The 20,147-nt window shown below is 46.9% G+C and overlaps 1 protein-coding gene across 3 annotated transcripts in view; it reads left to right on the top strand.

Moving 5' to 3' along the window:
• The window catches only part of Rnf144a (ring finger protein 144A), a 119,703-nt gene that overhangs the window by 65,701 nt on the left and 33,855 nt on the right, over positions 1–20,147 (top strand). Inside the window, exons 1-2 of one of the 3 annotated variants that reach the window (XM_087554263.1) lie at positions 4,309–6,113; positions 11,654–11,799. The exons of 1 other annotated variant lie outside the window; for it this stretch is intronic. In XM_087554263.1, coding sequence (XP_087410389.1) covers positions 11,665–11,799 — 135 coding nt within the window. In that variant the 5' untranslated portion in view covers positions 4,309–6,113; positions 11,654–11,664. Of the gene's footprint in view, positions 1–4,308; positions 6,114–11,653; positions 11,800–20,147 lie in introns of those variants that run through there. One more of the 3 variants, NM_001082410.1, reaches the window with a different exon arrangement.

The following is a 20,147-nucleotide window of genomic DNA, read 5'->3' as shown; positions in this document are numbered from 1 at the left end:
ACCTCCTGGTACCTAGTCCTTAGGAAGGAGGGACCTCTAGCTCCTGTGTCTGAAGTGCATGGTGGCTTCAGCGTTGAAACTTAAGCTTCTACTTTTGGGGGGAGGCAACCAAGAGCAACAGCGATATTGTAAAGTTTTCAATGTCTCTTGGACGATCCTTACCAACAACTCAAGAAGGCTTCTCATGCCTGGTGTTGGTGGTTTTGCTTTGTGGTTTGCGCTTTTGGAGGGAGCATTCTCATCCAAGATTGGTAATTTTCATTTAAACTATGTGTACATATTTACACACATACTTACATGCATTAGAGGTTTTTTGGGGGGGGTTGTAAGCAGTGAATTGTTATGGAATGACATTTTCAGATGTCCTTACTGGTATTTTAGTCTCCCTTCTTTTGTGTTTCTCTCCCCTCTCTAATTATGCCTTCCTGTATTATCTTTAGATTTAGTTTGTTGTGTATAATTGTTTAGGCTGTTCATATGCTGGTATTTCTTTTTCCTTCAATTATTTAGCAGACAGTTTTGCTGGGTATATTACTCTAGTCTGGGTGTCATGGAAGACATCTTTTGGCTATAACAGGTTTCACTGAGAAATCACCTGTGACCCTGATGGGTTTTTCTTTATATGGTACTTGCATTTTTTTTCTCTCTTGCAGCTTTCAATACCATACTGGCTAGTTTATGTCAACTTGACACAGCTAGAATCATCAGTGACAAGTGAGCCTCAACTGAACAAGCCTTCATAAGATTACACTACAGGCAAACCTGTAGAACATTTTCTTAGTGATTGATGGGGGAGAGCCCAGCCCATTGTGGTTGGTATCATACCTGGGCTGGTGGTCTTGATTCTATAAGGAAGCAGGCTGAGCAAGCCATGGGGAGCAAGACAGTAAGCACCATTTTTCCATGGCCTCTGCATCAACTCCTGCCTCCAGTTTCCTGTCCTGTTTGAGTTTCTGTCCTGGCTTTCTTTGATGATGAACAGCGCTGTGGAAGTGTAAGCCAAATAAATCACTTCCTCCCCAGTTGTTTTTGGTCATGGTGTTTCATCATAGCAATGGCAGCTCTAACTAGGACAAATAGACTCTCTTCCATTCTGTATAAAAAGTGTGTTCAGTGATATATCACAGGGATTTTCTTCTCTGGTCTTGTCTGTTTGGTGTTCTGTATCCCTTTTTCATCATGTGGCTGTGTCTTCCCTTAGACTAGGGATTTTTTCTTCTGTAGCCTTATTGAAGGTCTGATCTATTCCATTGACTTAAGATTCTTCTCTGTAATCTATGGTTACCGCCAGCCCCGTGTGTGTGTGTGTGTGTGTGTGTGTGTGTGTGTGTTTATAATTTTATATGTTCAGTGTTTCTTCTGGCTCAATTTCACTCTCAAGACATGATTGTCTCTGTCAGATTTTTATTTTTATTTTTTTAAGCTTTATGGGTTTTGCCAGGGATGTGGTTGGGTTGGGCTGGGGATCACTCAGACATTATTTTTCCTTAATTTTACTGTTTGTGCCTTTAACCTCCTTGAATTCTTTGATGAAATTTATTATTGTTCTTTTAAACTCTGCATCCTGAGGCTTTTCTAGATAATTTCACTGTCTGCGGACAGGCTACGGTGATCCACTCTTTCCAGCCGTGTGCCACCATCTCCAATTGGTCTGTTTATATTTTGAGTATAAAAGTGGATCAGAATCCCATGGTTTAATCAGACCTGAAATTGCCCTCATAGAGACACTCAGCTGTCTCTTCCTAACCTACGGGTCTCTCAGTCTACGGCTCAGAAGTCAAGATTAGCCACCCTGAAACTTCCTCATGATGGTCTGCTGGATCCCCAGGCTGCTGATGTTGAACATATCTCCAAAGAGGGTCTCAGCAGGGTTTCTTTCTTTGTGTGTGTGTGTGTGTGTGTGTGTGTGTGTGTGTGTCTGTGTGTGAGAGTGTGTGTGAGAGTGTGTGTGAGTGTGTATGTGTGAGAGTGTGTGTGTGTCTGTGTGTGTGAGTGTCTCTGTGTGTGTGAGTGTGTCTGTGTGTGTGTGAGTGTCTCTGTGTGTGTCTGTGTGTGAGTGTCTCTGTGTGTGTGAGTGTGTGTGTCTGTGTGTATGTGTGAGTGTCTGTGTGACTGTGTGTGTGTCTGTGTGTGTCTGTGTGTGTGTCTGTGTCTGTGTATGTGTGTGTGTCTGTCTGTGTGTGTATGTGTGTGTGTGAGTGTCTCTGTGTGTCTGTGTATGTGTGTGTCTGTCTGTGTGTGTCTGTGTGTGTGTGTGAGTGTCTCTGTGTGTCTGTGTATGTGTGTGTGTCTGTCTGTGTGTGTGTCTGTGTGTGTGTGTGTCTGTGTGGTGTCTGTGTCTGTGTATGTGTGTGTGTCTGTGTGTGTGTCTGTGTCTGTGTATGTGTGTGTGTCTGTGTGTGTGTCTGTGTCTGTGTATGTGTGTGTCTGTGTGTGTGTCTGTGTCTGTGTATGTGTGTGTGTCTGTCTGTGTGTGTATGTGTGTGTGTGTCGTTGTGTGTCTGTGTATGTGTGTGTGTCTGTCTGTGTGTGTGTCTGTGTGTCTGTGTGTCTGTGTGTGTGTCTGTGTCTGTGTATGTGTATGTGTCTGTCTGTGTGTGTCTGTGTCTGTGTCTGTGTGTGTGTCTCTGTGTGTGTGTCTCTGTGTGTGTGTGAGTGTCTCTGTGTATGTGTGTGAGTATGTGTCTGTGTGTGTCTTCGTGTGTGTGTCTGTGTGTGTCTGTGTGTGTGTGTCTGTGTATGTGTGTGTGTCTGTCTGTGTGTGTGGGAGTGTGTGTGTGTTCTGTCTGTGTGTGTGAGTGTCTCTGTGTGTTTGTCTGTGTGGGTGTGCCTGTGTGTGTGTCTGTGTGTGAATCTGTGTCTCTGTGTGTCTGTGTCTGTGTGTGTGTGTGTCTGTCTGTGTGTGTATGTGTGTGAGTGTGTGTGTGTGTGTCTGTAATATTTTGTCTGCTTGTTTGCTTGCTTGCTTGTTTGTTTTCACCTGTGGGCAACAGGAGCTCTCGAAGCAATGTGGACATCCATGTGGACATTTCTTTCTGTGGTGCTGATGATGTAAGTGTGAATCCCTGAGCACTCGAGTGGAAGGAAGTTCTGGCTTTGTGCTGAGAAAAGCTTGAGGCCACCCTGCCTGTGGTTCTGTGTCTGCTTATCAGCGTACATCCCATCCAGCCTTCCAGTCATGTTGATGTTCAGCCACTGTTCCTGTCCTTGAATTCCTAATGATTGGCCTGTGACCTCACCTGGACAGGTGTGCATTAAAGGTTCAAACTCCTGGAGCTTCTGGGAAACTCCAGGGCACCGGCTGGCCTTTTAGTGGAGGGTCTCTGTCCAGCCCTGAACCATGTGACAAGAGAGGCAGGTAGCAGGCTCCCTCTTTGGTCCTTTGCTCCTCAGTCTGCCTGGTCCTCCCACTGCAGCACTTTAATTTAGGGATGGTTTTATGGTGCCAAGCCGTATTGCTGAGCTGTCTTCCTACAGAAGGAACTTCATGATCCAGTTCATCCCCAACACAGGTCCTTCTTAGATTTATCATTCATTATTCATTAGCTAATCAAAACCTTAATGAATGAGGTCGTTATGGATTCACTGAGATGCCTGTAAACTTTTACTCTAGATTTTTTTTTTTTTTTGATTTTAGTGGCATCTTGGGAAAACCTTAACTTAGAATGTCATTCTTTTCTTTTGAGCCTACATATCTGGGGTGGGAGGGGGTGAGGCTTTCAAAAAAATAATTCAATGGTGCAGCTTAGGTTGAGATTTGTAGGTTTGGATTTAGTAAGAAAAGGTCACAGGTAGACCAGAAGGCTCCACGACACACACACACACACACACACACACACACACACACACACACACATACACACACACCACACACACACACACACACACACACACGCACAGAGCTCCTCTGGTGACACACTGAGTCAACAAACTTATGCATTCTTCACTAAATCCTTTGCTTTATTCAGACTTCCTTCATTTTTACCCAGAATTTCACCTTACCTTCCAGTATCAATGTCACACATACTCATACGCATGGCTTCAAGGAAGACCCTGGCAGTCTTGAGGATCATTGTCCAGCATTCTTTAGAATATTCCCGAGCCACTATTTGCACAGTGTTCTTCCCACTATAAAACTGGGTGCGCAGGTTTAAGGACATGGCCGCAACCTGAAGTGTCAATCTCACCCAACCCAGAGTGCACAGTGTCAACTGGCCTGACCACTGTGACACCCACAGTGTGCCTCCACCAGAGACAGTGTGACATCACCCTGGCACCCTCCTCTCTGTGCTCCCGGACACAGTCCCTGTGTGCAGCCCACCACAGAGTCTGACTTGTACTCCATCTCCCCGGGGGAAGTAGCTACAGAGGCCAGCAGAACTTTCTCACACAAGATACGTGCCTTTTCTCTTTTTTATTTTGCGACAGGGTCTCCCTTGTGTAGCCTGGTCTGGAAGTCACTGTCCTCCTGACTCTGCTTCCAGAAACTGGTATCGCTGGTGCGAACTGTCATGCTAACTTGAAATTTGTGTCAGCTTCCCGTCATTTACTGATCTTTTCTGATTTGTTTGTTTGTTTGTTTTGTTTTTGATGATTGCAAGGATATTACTTTTGTATTTGGGGGGGTCACAGTCCGTACCCCTGCTCAGGGCACTAAGCTTTTTGCACAGTCTCTCAACTTTTGTGTGTCTTTGCACATTGCCAATGGGAGTGGATTGCTTTGAGCATGTCCTTGCTTTGGGGCACTGTGGGGTTTCCCATGCTTCTCAAGAACCCTGTTTGAATCAGCCGCTTACCCTGTGCATGCGGGTTCCTTCAACTGGAACACGTTATTGGACTAAGGATCTTGGCACGGCATGCATTTTAATGCAGAGTGCATTCATTCTGTGTCCTCTCAGCTGACGTGCACGGAAGGGTGCACACACACGTACTAAATAGTGTGCGTGCCAGCACAGGCCTACCAATGTTTTCCTCTGCTGCTGTAGGACGCTGAGCATGAGTCCCTACTTAAACCTCCAGTGCTGTTCTATTATCCCAGGATTTCTAGGGCCTTTGCCCCTAAGCCTCCTACCCACAGGGGTGCTTTGAAGACAGTGCAGATAAACAAGTGATGGCTGAGAAGGATTAGCAGTGTCTTAAGTAGCCACATGCTCACAGGCAGAGGCCACAGGGGACCGTGGGGTATCCCGATCTGCCATTCCCTACCCCATTCCCTTGAGTCAGGGTCTCTCACTGAACCCAGAGTTCCCCATTTTATGACCAAGTTTGTTACCAGGGAAGTGGAGGTTTCCTTTTGGGGTTTCTTAGTCTCATTAATAAGCTAATTTAATAATGGAGTCAAGAGAAAGCAAAGGCCAATGTCATTAGAATTTAAGAGAAGATTCTGAGAAGAGGCTCAGAGAAAGACATGTTATTTATGTTAGCATGGAAAAGAAACAGCTTATTAAGAAAAAGAAAACCATGCCAGGCGGTGGTGGCGCACACCTTTAATCCCAGCTTTGGGGGTGCAGAGGTGGGTGGATCTCTGAGTTCCAGACCAGCCTGGTCTGGAGAACTAGTTCCAGAACAGCCAGGACTATACAGAGAAACTGTCTAGAAACAAAACAAAACAAAACAAAGTGAAAGAAAAAAGCACCCCTAAAAGTGGGGTTTCCTGGTAAGCTAAGAAAAGTACTTCCAAAGTATCCTGGTGGCAATACATTGTCTTTTGTACCCCTCCCTCACCCATACACAGTAGGTCATAGCTTTTTGGACCATGCATGCTCTGTTCCTCAGATGATGTCACTGGAAGGAAAGGCTTCTACCCTGAAAACTGGCTTCTTTCACATGTTAGAATTGATGTAGCTGTTTTAGTTCCTGCTTTTCTGTCAGAGGCTGGCTGCCCAGTAAGCCCCAGTGTCCCCCACCACCAGTGCTGGGGTTACAGGTGGACACAGCCTTTTATGTAGGTGTTGGGGACTTGAGCAGCACATGCTCTTACCCACTAAGCCATCTCCGCAGTTCCCATTGTCTCTTATATCTTTGATTATTATAATTATGGACTAGCTGCCTACAGAGAGCCCCGTCTAGAAGGCTGGATCACAACACTGACCGTTGCATAATCTCACTTGAAGGTAAGGAGAAAAACTGATAGGTATTGTGGAACAAGAAAGTTCTAGTAAAGAATGGTTGAAAATGACCCTGTATAGTTCAGTTCAGTGCCTGGAATCTTGAGCCTACACGGACCTTGAGTCATGTGGATATGAGTGGGGACTCCAGCATTAAATGATGCTAACTAGAGGTGTGCAGGAGCTGTGGTGAATCCCTATCTCCCTGAAAAGCCCCTGAAAACACAGCTGCCTTCTGTGGCTGCATTCTTGAGTTTCTGGTTTAGCATGTCTGGGTTAGAAATTGCAGCTAACAGGTCGTATTAGTTAACTGCCTTGTTTTAACAAAATACCTGACAAAAACCACTTAGGGAAGAAAGTATCTTTTGGCTCACAGTTTGAGGGTGCAACCTTTGATGGTGGTGAAGTCATGGCATCTGAGTGGTTGGTCACATTGTATCCACAGTCAGGATACAGGATGGAAGCTGGTACTCGCTCCTTTATATCCAATCCAGAACCGGAGTTCATGGGGTGGCACCGCCCACGGTTAGCGTCTCTTCTTACCCTTTTAACCTAATTTAGATAATCACTCACAGGCTGCCCAGAGTGTGTCTATTGGGGATTGTAGATCCTGTCAAATTGATCCAACAGGTTCTCAGGGACTGTGGCGGCTACTGCTGCCGCTGCTGCTGCTGCTGCTGCCGCTGCTGCTGCTGCTGCTGCCGCTGCTGCTGCTGCTGCTGCCGCTGCTGCTGCCGCTGCTGCTGCCGCTGCTGCCGCCGCTGCTGCCGCTGCAGTTCCAGAGAGTAAAGGGCATCATGGGTCACATAGCAGAGAAAGAAAAGAGGAGATAGCCAATGACTTTGAGATTTTACAGGGATTCCATAGATCACCCGGCACAGAAGCTGAGCATGGGCAGCTACAGCCTAGGGGATAATGGAGGATGGCAAGGGAGCTTGATTGTGAAGAAACCTGGGGAGGATTCTCAAGAGCAGGGATTTGTTTGAGAAGGCAATGGTGTCCTTTTCCTTCCCTTCCCTAGCTTTGCGTTGAAGATGTTTGGGTGGAAAGGCATGGAGATGAGATGATTCTGACAGATAACCCTGCCAGCCTCCTATGAAGTGTTCAATGGTTAGACATTTTCTCCTTCAACCATTTCCTGTCCTTGAATCCAGTCCTCTCATACCAGTGCACAGCCCTCTGTGTATCTTCAGTTGAGCGTGATAAATATCTTGCCCTACAAACATTTTGAATTACTTGAATCATAATTGTAGTTGACCACACACCCTTAAAATAGTTTGTTGTTTCCCAGGACTTGACATTCACATTAGGAAAACAATTTTTTCCATGGTGCATTGTGATTCTCTTAGCAAATCCCTATTGTAAGTCTGCAGCTGCACAGTGCTTGCAGAATCATATTCAGGCCAGTGTGTGTGTGTGTGTGTGTGTGTGTGTGTGTGTGTGTGTGTGTGTGTGTGTGTAAAGGCCCTGGTGGGATCTCATACAATATAGTCATTTTCTTACATGTCTTGTTGTTGTTGTCGTCAGTATTGGAAACACGATTTTGTGCACAGTTCAAAGACTTCACAAGAAACAATACAGAAGTGGCCCATGAAGTGGGAATCTATCCTGCCTTTGAAGTTGCTTTGGTGACAGGGCAGGTGCAGAGCAGGGACAGAGGTAAGGACGGGGCTGACCTGTCCCTTGCCCAGTGCAATGGAAAGACTCATTGTCTAGCGGGCATCAAACGGAAAGCATGGAAGGAGAGAAAGGAAGCCATACAGGTCCAGCCCTCCCAGCTGCTCTGAAGGAGACTGTATAAACAGGAAGGGGAGTGAGGTGCTGAAGCTGGGGGGAGACAAGTCTTGGGAATCAGTAAGATGGGATAGAGCAGTGGCCTGAGACAGGCTGTGGAGGAAGCAGGAAATTGCTCTTGCACAGGCCAGAGCCTATGGAGAGTGTTAGATTGAGGACTCAGGACTGTGTGGATTCAGTTAAGCTCCATTTGTCTGCACTGTGTAACCCACTATAGGCTGCTGTCCCATCTTCGGCCATCTTGTACAGCTCATCACCAAAGTTTTGGTGTTTGTACCATGCAAACATTCCAGTTATTGTACTGAATGTCCTGGAAGTTTCTTTGGCCTGTCTGGGCTTTGCAGATGTCTTTTCTTCCCCTTGCAGTCTTGGTGTGGTATTTGGCAAGTTCTCTCACCTGACTGGTTTTAATGACTCTCGCTTACCAAGCTAGCATCATCTGTCTTCTTCCTCTGCAATTCAACATGTGCCGTGACTGTACATGGGTTTTACAGACACAAACGGTAGGAGGTTCCCTTGGCCTTCCAACATTGCCTAACTATGTGGCAGATGATTGAAACCAGGCCCATTTGATCCCGTCCTCCTTTCCCTGGCATAGTGCCCTGCAAAATATGGACCCAGTGTCTGTATGACATTGTCGGCAACAACTGTTCCCCATATTCTACCCTCCAGGATCAAGAAATCACTTAGCAGAGGCTGCCCCCTGGGGACATTTCCAATCTTGAGTATGAAGCCTTATCAGCCTTCCGCTTGACCGAGTGTTTTTAAGGCTTATGAACCCCTTAGGACTAGTGACCATTCTTAAATATAGGCACTTTGTAGGGCGAAAAGTATATACTTGAAAAAAATTAGAGATTTAAATAGGAAAAGACGCATAGAACTATAAACCTCACGCAAACAGCAAACCATGGTCTTGATCTTAGGACCTCAGAAAACCCATGTTGGGGTTCATTGGCATCTAAAAATAAATCTAGAGTTACCCGGATATGCCCTATATGAACATGCCCTAGCAAGTTCTTTCACCTGTTAATGACTCTTGCTTACCAAACTGGTGTTCTCTCTCTTCTCGCTCTGCAATTCCACATGTGTAGTGACTGTACAGGGTAGAGGAGGCTCATAATGCTAGTGTCCCCTTGCACCTCAGAAGGCTGAGAAACTCTGAGATCCTCTTGTGCTCTCCTGTCAGTATTGACTACATCAGGGCGCATGTTTAAATTATTTTAAAGTCTCCATTTTATCTATGTAAAGTCATTTTACCTATGTCAACGTGTCCTTTATAACAATAGAAAATATACTTGGTGCAGAGTAAGTTAATTGCAGCCGTTAACTGCCCCAGGAAGCTGCTGGTCCACCCTTGCTGCCTCCCACTCCCTGTCATGAATGCAGGTTGGTAGCTCTTACTCCTGAATGATTCCAGAGTCCCATGACCACGCCCTTGTCTCCCTGAGCTCTGCTCCTGGGGTCAGGTCTCCCCATGTGTCTAAATCTCTACTTTTTATTTTCATGTTCCCACACCACTGGTCACTGTGTCTTATCTGTCTCATATGTGTGCAATTTGTGCTGGCTTCTTTTGAATCCCAGATGCCTTCTCTCTCAGTGGTATTGGGTATGGAATTCAGCTAGCAGTTTGTCTATTGAATGCTTGCACACAGGCACCAATGGGCCTTGACTGACAGGACATAAGGAAAGGCGAAGAACGTTTAGACTGTGGATCTAACGCTAACTGCAGAATATGGGGGGATCATGGGATTCTTTAGATCAGCAGCTCTCAACCTATATGATGACCCCTTTGGGGGTCACATATCAGATGTACTGTATATCATACATTTACATTATAATTCATAACAGTAGCAAAATTACAGTTGTGAAGTAGCAATGAAATAATTTCGTGGTTGGCAATCACAACGTAAGTTACTGTATTAAAGGGTTGCATGGTTAGGAAGGTTGAGAACTACAGACTTAGGGTGATAAAGCCATGTTGTCATGAGACATCACAGGGGAAGGAGGAGGCCGTCTGTATGATCCCTCCTCATCCCATCCTTCCATGAATTGGGCTTGTCAACCCCTTTGCACACATGTGCAGACTGAAGCCCACAGGGGTTGAGGATCTTCATGTTACCATTGATGGGCGATGGTTTGGAAACATTAGTTCTGTCCTAACACAAAACACAGAGGGTCCCGCCCCTGCAAGGTTGCTCGGAATCATGTTTCTGGTGAGAAATGCTAAGTGTTCTCTTCTTCCTGATGTGATCCTGTGAATGGTCATCTTTGAAACCAGACAGAACTTGGGGTTACCACCCTGGAGATACTCCTCTGGCTGTGGCTTTGAAGGTGTTACCAGAGAGGGTCTGGTTACCCTCTTAAATTCCCTCAAGTGGCTTTGAGTATTTCTGGATGCTGGATGTGGTGTTTGCTGAGAGTGGTGTCAGAGGTCTCTCCTTTTACACCCTGCATATGTCTGTGTCACTATGAGTACAACCCTGTGCTGTAATGAGGAGATCAGTGGATACAGAACTCTGCTGTCTGCTCTCACATGGGGGATCCAGACACTGTTGTCTGCCCGCTTCACTCAGAATGAGATTTAGATGAAGAACAGTATGTACCACTCCTGTGTGTCGGTGTTCATCTTAAGATGAGGCAAGGGGGAAGAGCTGAGTGTTCAGGCGCTAGAGATCTTCTCTGAAATCTTAACCGAGTGCTATTTAGTCCAAAGTGGTTGGCAATCACAACATAAGTAACTGTATTAAAGGGTTACACTGTTAGGAAGGTTGAGAACTACAGTCTTAGAGTGATAAAGCCATGTTGCTCCTGTGAATGGTTCCTAGCATGGCTTTGGGCAGCAGGCTACTAGAATCACAAAGCACACATGGACTTAAGTGTCCTGTGTACCCGGTAAGTACATGGTACTTAAAATCAAGTGGCAAGGGCTCAGAGTGAGAAGTAAGGTGTTCCAATGCAAGGATTTGTTTATGCAACAAAAGGGCGATCTTGGAGAGGATGCTTAGACCTGGGAGCTTGAAGGTCTACCTCTTCCCTTTCTCCGTGGTCCCCTCGGCTGTGTCGCTCACCTTGGATGTTCACGCAGCGAGCAGGGGTAAAGCAGCATAGCCGGTGTGTAGCAGGCAAACACAGATGAGCAGGAGAATCAGCCATAGGCCTCTTGGGATGTGGCAGGGCAAGTCCTGGGGGTTGGGAGTGAGCATCGCTGAAGGATGGTTGTATGCATTTGATTTCCTTAAGTGAACCTGACTGTCAAAGAGCATCGCTGTCCAGAGCCGAATGTTCTTGAAAATGGGGTTTCTTAAGCAGCACACGGGGATGGAGGTGTTACTGGTTGTCCACTGGGGAAGCTGTGTCTCTTGTGAGGATGAGAAGGGCCTGAGAGATGGGCTTCATTAGGTCCTTTCCCTCAGATGTTTCGTGTCAAACAGAAGAAGGAAGTATCTTAGCCAGCCTTCCGTGCTTGCTAAACGTCACCAACACACTCCTATCAAATGCATCTCGGAGGCTTAAGGATGGGTGGGTGTGGTCTGTTTCAATCTTGAGGTTTAACACCAGAATGTAAAATAGCCACCCTCATACCTGAGACAAGAATCCCTGGAAAAACCTCCTCAGAGGAACTGGTCTCCATCCACAGCCACTTGCTGTCCCCTCCCTAACGCCATCCCACCATAACCGGGAGATGGAATTCTCGCCGTGTTTCTATGGAAGCCACAGGAGGAGGACCTGAGTGTGTATGTCTCTCATTTCAGACTGTTCTGCGATGACCACTGCAAGATATCGGCCCACCTGGGACCTGGCCCTCGACCCCCTGGTGTCCTGCAAGCTGTGCCTCGGGGAGTACCCAGCGGAGCAGATGACAACCATTGCCCAGTGCCAGTGTATCTTCTGTACCCTGGTTGGTCACTTGCCTCGAGCCATATTCAAGGAACTTGTTGCTCTCACTTCCAGACATACCAAGCCTCCCTTGGGACTAAAGGTGGTGGGAGCCTAAGTGTATACCCAGACTCCCACACATATGGGAAGAATTCCTCTGTAAGTCAGGCAGGTGGCTGGAGTAGAAGTTTTGCATGACAGTTGCTGGTGGCACACAAGCTATCTCTTAAGAGGGATTGTAGTATCTGCTGGGACAAGGAAAATGCCCAACACAGCACACATTCTTCTTGCCAGACAGGAGGGCTTTCCCACACCTCGTTTTCAGTTTATTGATGAGTCCACATTTGACACTGTGGCTGGGCTAACCTGAGAACCATCGTGCGTAGGGAGGATACATAGCCATCATTAGTGTTATTTCTCCCTGCTGGATGCGGCATGACTATGTCTACTGCTGGAGGCCTAATTTTCTTACACTGCACCCAGAATCTCTCGAGGCCAGTGACCTGTTCTCAGTATGAGTGTAGAGATTGCTGACTTGAGAAGTTTGGGTTTGAGTCTAATTCAGACATGAATTTTTCTTTTTTGTTTCATTTTTGTGTGTGTAGATGTATGTGTATCTGCTCTCTTTCTCTCTAAGAGTGTGCGTGCGTGCGTGCATGCATGCGTATTAATGTAGGCCAGAAGAAGGCATCAGATCCTTTAGGGCTGGAGTTATGGGCAATGTAAGCCAGTGATGTGGGTTCTGGGAAGAAAAGCAAGTACTCTTAACAGCTGAGCCATCTCTCTAGTCCAAAACTTAGAATTTTTATCCATCATAAAAGAAAACAACAACAAAAACTTAACAGAAAAAAAGTGTTTTAAAAACTGAAAAAATAATATTTACTCATTTTTTCCGATCCTCCACGCCCGGCACAGAAGGAAACATAGATGGAGTAGATAGGACAAGGCGGTGTTGATCAGAGGGTGCGGCCGAGCGCGGTTGTGTGACGACGTGACGGGTGGGTTAGCATGCTGTACAGAGTGTGCAGGTGTGCTCTCTCAGCTTAGGCAAATACGAGCAGCTACCGCAGTAAACCCAAGGTCAAAAGGACACGATACGCGCTTTATTGATTACTTCAGAATGTTTGCCGTCGGGTCTGGGGAACTGGCTCATTACGGGCAGGGCCTTCCAAATGTGAATGCCTGAGTTCAGGTTATCGGAACCCACACAAACCCAAGGGCATAGCATGAACCTATGCAATCTGAGTGTCCCTACCAGGAGGTGGGAGGTGGCGACAGGAGGGTCCCTAGAAACTCATGGGCCACCCAGCCTGGCTTCCACGGAGGAATAACAGTGAAGGCTCCATGTCTGAGGCAAAATGGAAGGTGAGGGTCTGCATCTGAGGTTGTCCTCTGCACACACCCATGTTCACATATAGGAATTCACACACACACACACACACACACACACACACACACACACAAACACGCGCGCGCATGAAAACATCACCTCAGTCGCCTTAAACACGCTGTTTGTGTTTGTCAGTTAGATATCAATAAGGCTGAATGTCAAAATGAAACACTGCAGTTGCTTTCAAAGGTACAGAAGTGGGGAGGGAACTCTCTTTAGACTGTTCTTTGAAACAAACAAACAAATGAACCGATCACTTCTGATTTTGAAAGCCATTCTGACCGCAGAGTTGGGCAGTTGCCTGTGGAACTGAGATGAGAACTTGGCCGCAAGTTTTCCTACCTCCCTGCCCTGAGGGACTTCACTCTCCTGCCCAGGGCCTGCACCCTGTTTCATTTAGGCCTTCAGATCCAGGAGCCTGAGCCTGAAGCCCACAGCACCTCATACCCAGCTGGCCCTAGGCTCAGAAGCAAGGAGACTTTGTGGTTCATTATGTATCCCCTCAACGGGTAGCTTAGTGCAAGACTCATAATAGCTAATCAATAAAGGCTCAGGACATGAACCAAAGTGATTTGATCTTGAACCTGGAGCTCACATTCAAAGACAGGTGCCTCATTAAAGCCCCAGGAAAAACTAACATCAACCTGCTAGGGAGGAAATTGCTTTTGATGTTTTCAGAAGGAAGGGGAGGACTGGGGAGGCTGGAGACTAGAAAAAGATGGACTTACTCTCTCCATCTGATTAATGCACTGAACAAGGCTCAGATTTCAGCCAGTGCATGAGCTAGGACTAGGGCTTGTCAAGTTGGGCTTAAAAAAAATTAGCTTTCTGCAGAGTGCTTCCCTATTGCCGAAAGGGGCATTATTACAGTTCCCACCAGTCCCTAACGCCCATCTATTCTGATTGCCTTTGGGTGCATCCGCTTCTCTCCAGTCACCTGGAGCTGTCAGAGCGGCAGTATGCTCTTTCCTCCTGAAACACCCTGCTTCCTGCCTTCGTGCCAAACCTTTCATTTCATTGTTGTTTTTGTTTCCATGTCTAGAGGATTCTTGTAAAACAAACAAACAACCCTAACAGGTGCCAAAGGCTCCAAGGGATGTGAGATGCGGCCACCACTTTCTCAAGGAAGCCAGGCCAGCAGTACCAAGGAGCAGTGTAATTCTGTGGAAGCTGTGACTTTCTCCCCTGTGGCTGTGGATGTTGAAGATAAGCATCTTGTTTGCAGCTCTGGGGGTAGAAGCAATAGGGGCGCCCATATGTTGGCAGAGAAGGCTAAGAAGTGCCAATATGCCAAGCCAGTTGTACATCACCTCCTCTGCTGGGGTCCCTGGGGTCACACCAGCACGGACAAGCCGTAGAGAAGCTAGGGCTCTTGATCAGACAGACGGGAAAGCAAGACAAGTGTGTCACACTGGAAGAAGGTGTCGTGCTTCTAGACAGCTGCACAGGGATTAGTAACATTTGATCCAGAGAAGGAAGATGTTGGCCCACAAGGTTGTGTGGTTCAGAATGGCCCCTGTAACTCGCTGTTGTGTGAGGACTGTGAATCACTGCCCAGCTGTGGAGTGATAGGTTTGACTCCTTACCTTCTGTGGTCTCCACAGCTAGGAACCTGGGCTGTCTCTGATCACCAAGACTTACCAGCTTTGTCTCTTTTCTGTCACTGCCAGCACCTTCCCATTCTCACCCGAGTCTCTGTGGTGCATACCAGCTACTCGTTGCTGTGTTTTATAAGAAAGAAAAAGAAGCCAGGGATATGTTTGGTGGAGGTGTGGTTTGGTGCGGGGGAAGGGGGTGCCTCTGTTGGCCCATGCTGGGCCATCCCTTCCCACTGAGGGACCAGCCACATGATGGATGATGTGGCATAGGATAGAGTTTATTTAGGATATGGGGAGGGGAGTTGAATAGGAGAGAGAAGGGGGGAAGACGGAGGGAGGGGGCGAGAGAGAGAGAGAGAGAGAGAGAGAGAGAGGGAGAGAGAGAGAGAGTATTGTAGTAGAAGACGGGGGAGAATGGGAAGAGAAGGGACAGGGAGGGAAGAGAGGAAGGGATTAAGAAGAGCAAGAGAGTGAGGAGGGGTTTGCTTTTATAGTGAGTCAAGCACACTGTTGCCAGATATCTGTGGGGCAGAGCCTAGAAGAAGTGCTCACACTCTTATCTGTGGCTTATACAAGGACCGGATTCTTTTTCCTTCATCCTAAAATGGTCTCTAACAGATGGGTGACTTCAGTGGTCATTTCTTTGTCACAGTATCTCTAGAAGAGGAGGAGGGGTGTTATCAGTAACTCTAGATCAAAAGTACAAGTCCTTCTCCAAAAAAAGACCCTGCTGTAGGATCTGACTCCTGGGTTAGCTAAGATAGGTTCATTGATTGGTTCAGCCAAGGGACTGGAACCTGTCTCAGATCTCTAAACTAGCTAGTTTCTCTAAACCTCAAGACCAAGCAGGTAGGGCGAACCATTCAGGGGGAGAGTCAGAACATTCCCGTGAATGTGGAGATTAAATACCCTCCATGCTAAAGGCTTCAAAACACAGCCTTGGCTTGCGCCTCCTCTCTCTGCAGCCACCTAGGCTCCTCCCACTGCCTTGGTTTCCTTCTTCTCCATATTGGAAGCTTCTCGCCTCTTCCGTCATCTGGTGTTTAAACATATTTTTTTGTCCTCACCAGACACTGTGGTTCTGTTTATTGATCCAGTTCTGCTGCTGTGAGTAGTCTTGACGTACAGCAGGGCTGTGTACCTAATTGCTTGTAGGCTTGGCAGAGTTTGAAGAAACACAGTCTGTCTTACTCTGTGGAGTCAGCTGGCTCTGGTTGGAGAAAATGCTAGCGTATAGTTCCTGAGATTAGGCACCTTTGTATAGGAGCACATCAGAGGGAGAATGATGAGTATGAACAGCCAGAGTCACATTGTCCTGCCAAACGGAATCGGGGTCCAAGAGTCAGCTGGTTACCCTCACCCTACATCCTCCCATTCAGGGGTTGGGCACCTTTTCTAGGATCAGAGAGGTACACAGATGAGAGAACCAATGAGCAGGGTAGGCGAGCATCCTGGCATTGGTTCACCAGGTGGGGAAAGGCTAAGTAGGGTGGCTCAGGGGCAGGGAGTGAGTTTCTATGTTAAGCAGCTGCAGAGTAGGCTTTCGTGTTCTGTGCTCAGAATAGTTTCCTGTCCTGAATGGACTTCTCTCTTCTCTAACACAACTTTCATGCCACAGGTGGAGCATCTCCACGTCTACCTCAGACTTCAGGGTCCTTGTAAAACTACCTCATCGATACTTGATACCAGGGGTTGGGGATAACATGCATTGATAATTTGGGGTGTGTGCTGGTTTTTATCATAACATAAACCTAGGTTTTCACATCAACATAGGTTTTGACATAAACCTAGACATACCTGGGAAGAGGGAATCTTAACTGAGAAAATGCCTCCATTGGATTAGCCTGCAAGCAGGTCTATGGGGCTGCCTCTTGATTAATGGTTGACGTGAGAGGTCCCAGCCTAGGAAGGATAGTGTGTGATCCCCAGGTCCTTGGTCTGGATGGTGTAAGAATGTGGGCTGAGCAGTCCATGAGGAGTGAGCCGATAAGCAGCGCTCCCTCATGGCTTCTGCTTCCGTTTATGCCTCCAGGGTCTTGCCTTGAGTGCTTTAACTTCCTTCAGAAACGCTGTGTGACCTGAGAGTTGTAACCCTCTTCCTCCCTATGTTGGTTTTAGACATGGTAATTCATTAAAGCAATAAAATCTGAGTAATGGAACCAAGCATGAGGCATGGCTGTGGCAAACCTGATCCTGTAGCTCTTTTGAGGATTGTAGATGGACCCTAGAACAAAGGGAAAGAAAAGCCATCAAGAGTTAAAAGCTTGGTGAACACTGTGGGAATTTGGAAGATAACACACTGAGAGAGATGCAGACAGTGGGAGGCCTGGCTTGTAAAGTTTCACAGGGAAGTTTTGAGAGTTCTGTAAAGACTATAAGGGGATTGGTGCAGTAGTTTGAATTAAGAACTGCCAAAATGAGGAAGAACAATAATACCAACCAGCCAGAACCCCCAAAGCTCCCAGGGGCTAAACTACCAACCAAAGAGTACACGTGGAAGGACCAGTGGCTCCAGCTGCATATGCAACAGAGGATGGCTTTGTCCGGCATCAATGGGAGGAGAGGTCCTTGTTCCTGTGAAGGCTTGATGTCCCAGTGTAGGGGAATGCTAGGGCCCTGAGGCAGGAGGGGTTGGGGGGAGTGCCCTCATAGAAGCAGGGGGATGGGGCACAGGATAGGGTGTTTAACTGGGAAGGTGGATAGCATTTGGAATGTAAATAAATAGAATGACCAATACAGAAAAAAAAAAAAAGAACTACTAAAATGAAACCTCTGCTTTGCTGAGACAGTAGGTCCTTGTCATCTGCGGCTGAGGAATTAGCAGTCATTAAGAAGAATCCAGAATCCTTTAGGTAGAATCTCCTAGGAAGTGATTCATCGGGGTCAACTGGAAAGTTGTGGTCCAGAGGCAGCCAAGGCTGCACCTCTGCTGGAAACCAAACTTGGTGATGTGTAAGCTTCTTCCTGGGTGCTGCTGGTTTTGAAAGCATGAGTGGTTATGGAAAGCCGCTGAGGCAAGGCCATTGGTGGAGGGGTGGAGACTGAGTTGCAGTAGAAGCCTAGGGATTAAGGAGATCATGGAGAAAAGTTGAGGCTTAATACCATATGGCAGGGCTAAGGTCCCTACAGATTAGCCTATGAGAAATGCCCTTGGCAATGGTGCAGTCCAGTTGACTGTAGCTGTGACCCCATTCCCCCCTCTTGGTGTAAGAATGTACTTTGTTTGATTTAAAAAGGTTTGGACCTTAAATGAGTTTTTTGTATATTTTAACGAGACTGAACTTTCGAAGTGTTTGAATTTTTAAAGACTGTGACTTTTAAAATTGAAACATTTTATATCATGATACTGATGTTAATATGCGATCTTGGGGGGCAACAAGAAAGGAAAATTTGCATGTCAGGTTGACAAGGAGTCAATTGTGCTGGTTGTTTTTGTCAGCTTGACACAAACCTGGATGCATTTGGAATAAGGAACTGTGAAGAGATGAAAAAATTGAGAAATAGAATTCCTTTGTAAGACTGGCCTGTAGGCAAGGCCATGGGGTGCTCTTGCAGTGACTAATGTGCAGTGGTGCTATCCCTGAGCCTACTGGATGAGCTAGGAAAGCAGACTGAGGAGGCTACAAGAAGCAAGCTAGTAAGCAGGACTTCTCCATAGCCTCTTCTCTAGGTCCTGCCTCCAGATTCCTTCCCTGAGTTCCTGCCCTGACTTCCCTCAGTGAAGGAGTGTGACCTGAGCGTTATAAGCTGAAATAAGCCCTTTCCTCTACAAAGCTGCTTTGGGTCATGGTGTTTTATCATAGCAATAGAACCCTAAGGCTAAAGGTTTACTGTATCCTTTCTGTGTTCCGCCTCTAAAAGCCTGTGGCATGGACAGATTTCTTCCTCTGAAATAAAGGACCAACGGATGGGAATCTTATAATGGACTGCTGTTGTTATAATGGTCAGGGAGTTACTGGGTATGACTCTGTTTCCAAGTCTGTGCCCTCTGTCATCATTATCAACCTTATTCATCACATGGGATGTTGATGAACACACACAAACACACACACACACACACACACACACACACAGCACCCCATTACACACAGACACACCACTACTGCCCCATTACACACAAACACACACACAGCACCCCATTACACACAGACACACCACTACTGCCCCATTACACACAAACACACACACACACACAGCACCCCATTACACACAGACACACCACTACTGCCCCATTACACACAAACACACACACACACACACACCACTCCATTACACACACAGGCACACACACACACACACACACACACACACACAGCGACTTCTGTTAGTGCTGTCCCAGCAGCCATGCTATGCTATGCTCCCTTGAAGCCCATGCTTTGTCCTGACAGCCTGTGTTCTGCACAGCATAGCCCACAATTCTGGCTGAAGTAGGACAGTTTATTGAGTATCCTTAATGCTCCCTGCTCCTCCTCACTCATAGCCTTTCAGTGCTTTAGGCACAATCTTCCAAGCTGGCATGTGTGTGTCCTAATATATAATAGAAAAAATGCCACAAACTTGAAAATAAGGTCCTTTGTGCAACAAGAAATGACAGTTCATGCCCTGACAGCAGAATGTCACAGTCCGTGCTACTGAGTAAGCAATATATAGTGACAGCTGCTTGTCACCAGGACCCGGACATCATTGCGCTCTGTTTTTATATATCAGAAGGCAAGGAGGGCTGGTCCGTGCGTGTCTCATGCCTGGTGTTCATCACAGCCCCTAAGGAGAGCTGGGCTCCTCTGAGGTAAACCTTCTAGCCCTTTGCTGGTCTGTACCTGGCTGTCTAGGCTTAACATTTGCCTCCCAGGCCTCATGTATACCTCTAGGCCCTCGAAGTCACTTGATAACTTCTCCACAGATCTCTTCTGCCCTAGAACTTCTCATTCCCTCTTCCCATCCTCACTACCAGCCCATCCAGTGACATCCTCTGTGATAGATGATTGCCCTGTTAAGCAGGGCCAAGTGGCATGTCCCAGAGAGGAGAGCAATCTCTCTCCATATCTCATGATGGTCTTTAAGAACCTGTTACCCCTGTGTCACTTTTCTGAAAAAAATATAGCTAGGAACTTGGGGCTGCTCTGTAGGCATGTTCTTACCCACCATGGGCCAAAGTTCGAGTTTTTTCCTACTATTCACAAGCCCAGGTGCCTCAGAAGGATGCCAGGATTGAAGGAGGATACCTTCGCTCTTCCTGTTTTGACGAGTTCATCCCCAAACTGGCCTTTGTGTTCTTACAAGAGGCCTGTCTGTGACGTGTTGCAAATAGGTCCACCCTGAACCTGGGTTGAGAAGACTCCTCATCAAGGGTGCTCCCTAGTGTCCCAGCCCATTGTCATCACA

The sequence above is a fragment of the Rattus norvegicus genome, chromosome 6 (assembly GCF_021556685.1).
Source record: "Rattus norvegicus strain SHRSP/BbbUtx chromosome 6, alternate assembly SHRSP_T2T, whole genome shotgun sequence".
Taxonomy (NCBI): domain Eukaryota; kingdom Metazoa; phylum Chordata; class Mammalia; order Rodentia; family Muridae; genus Rattus; species Rattus norvegicus.
The sequence above is the reverse complement of the archived record's forward strand: the minus strand, read 5'-3'. Positions and strand labels throughout refer to the sequence as shown.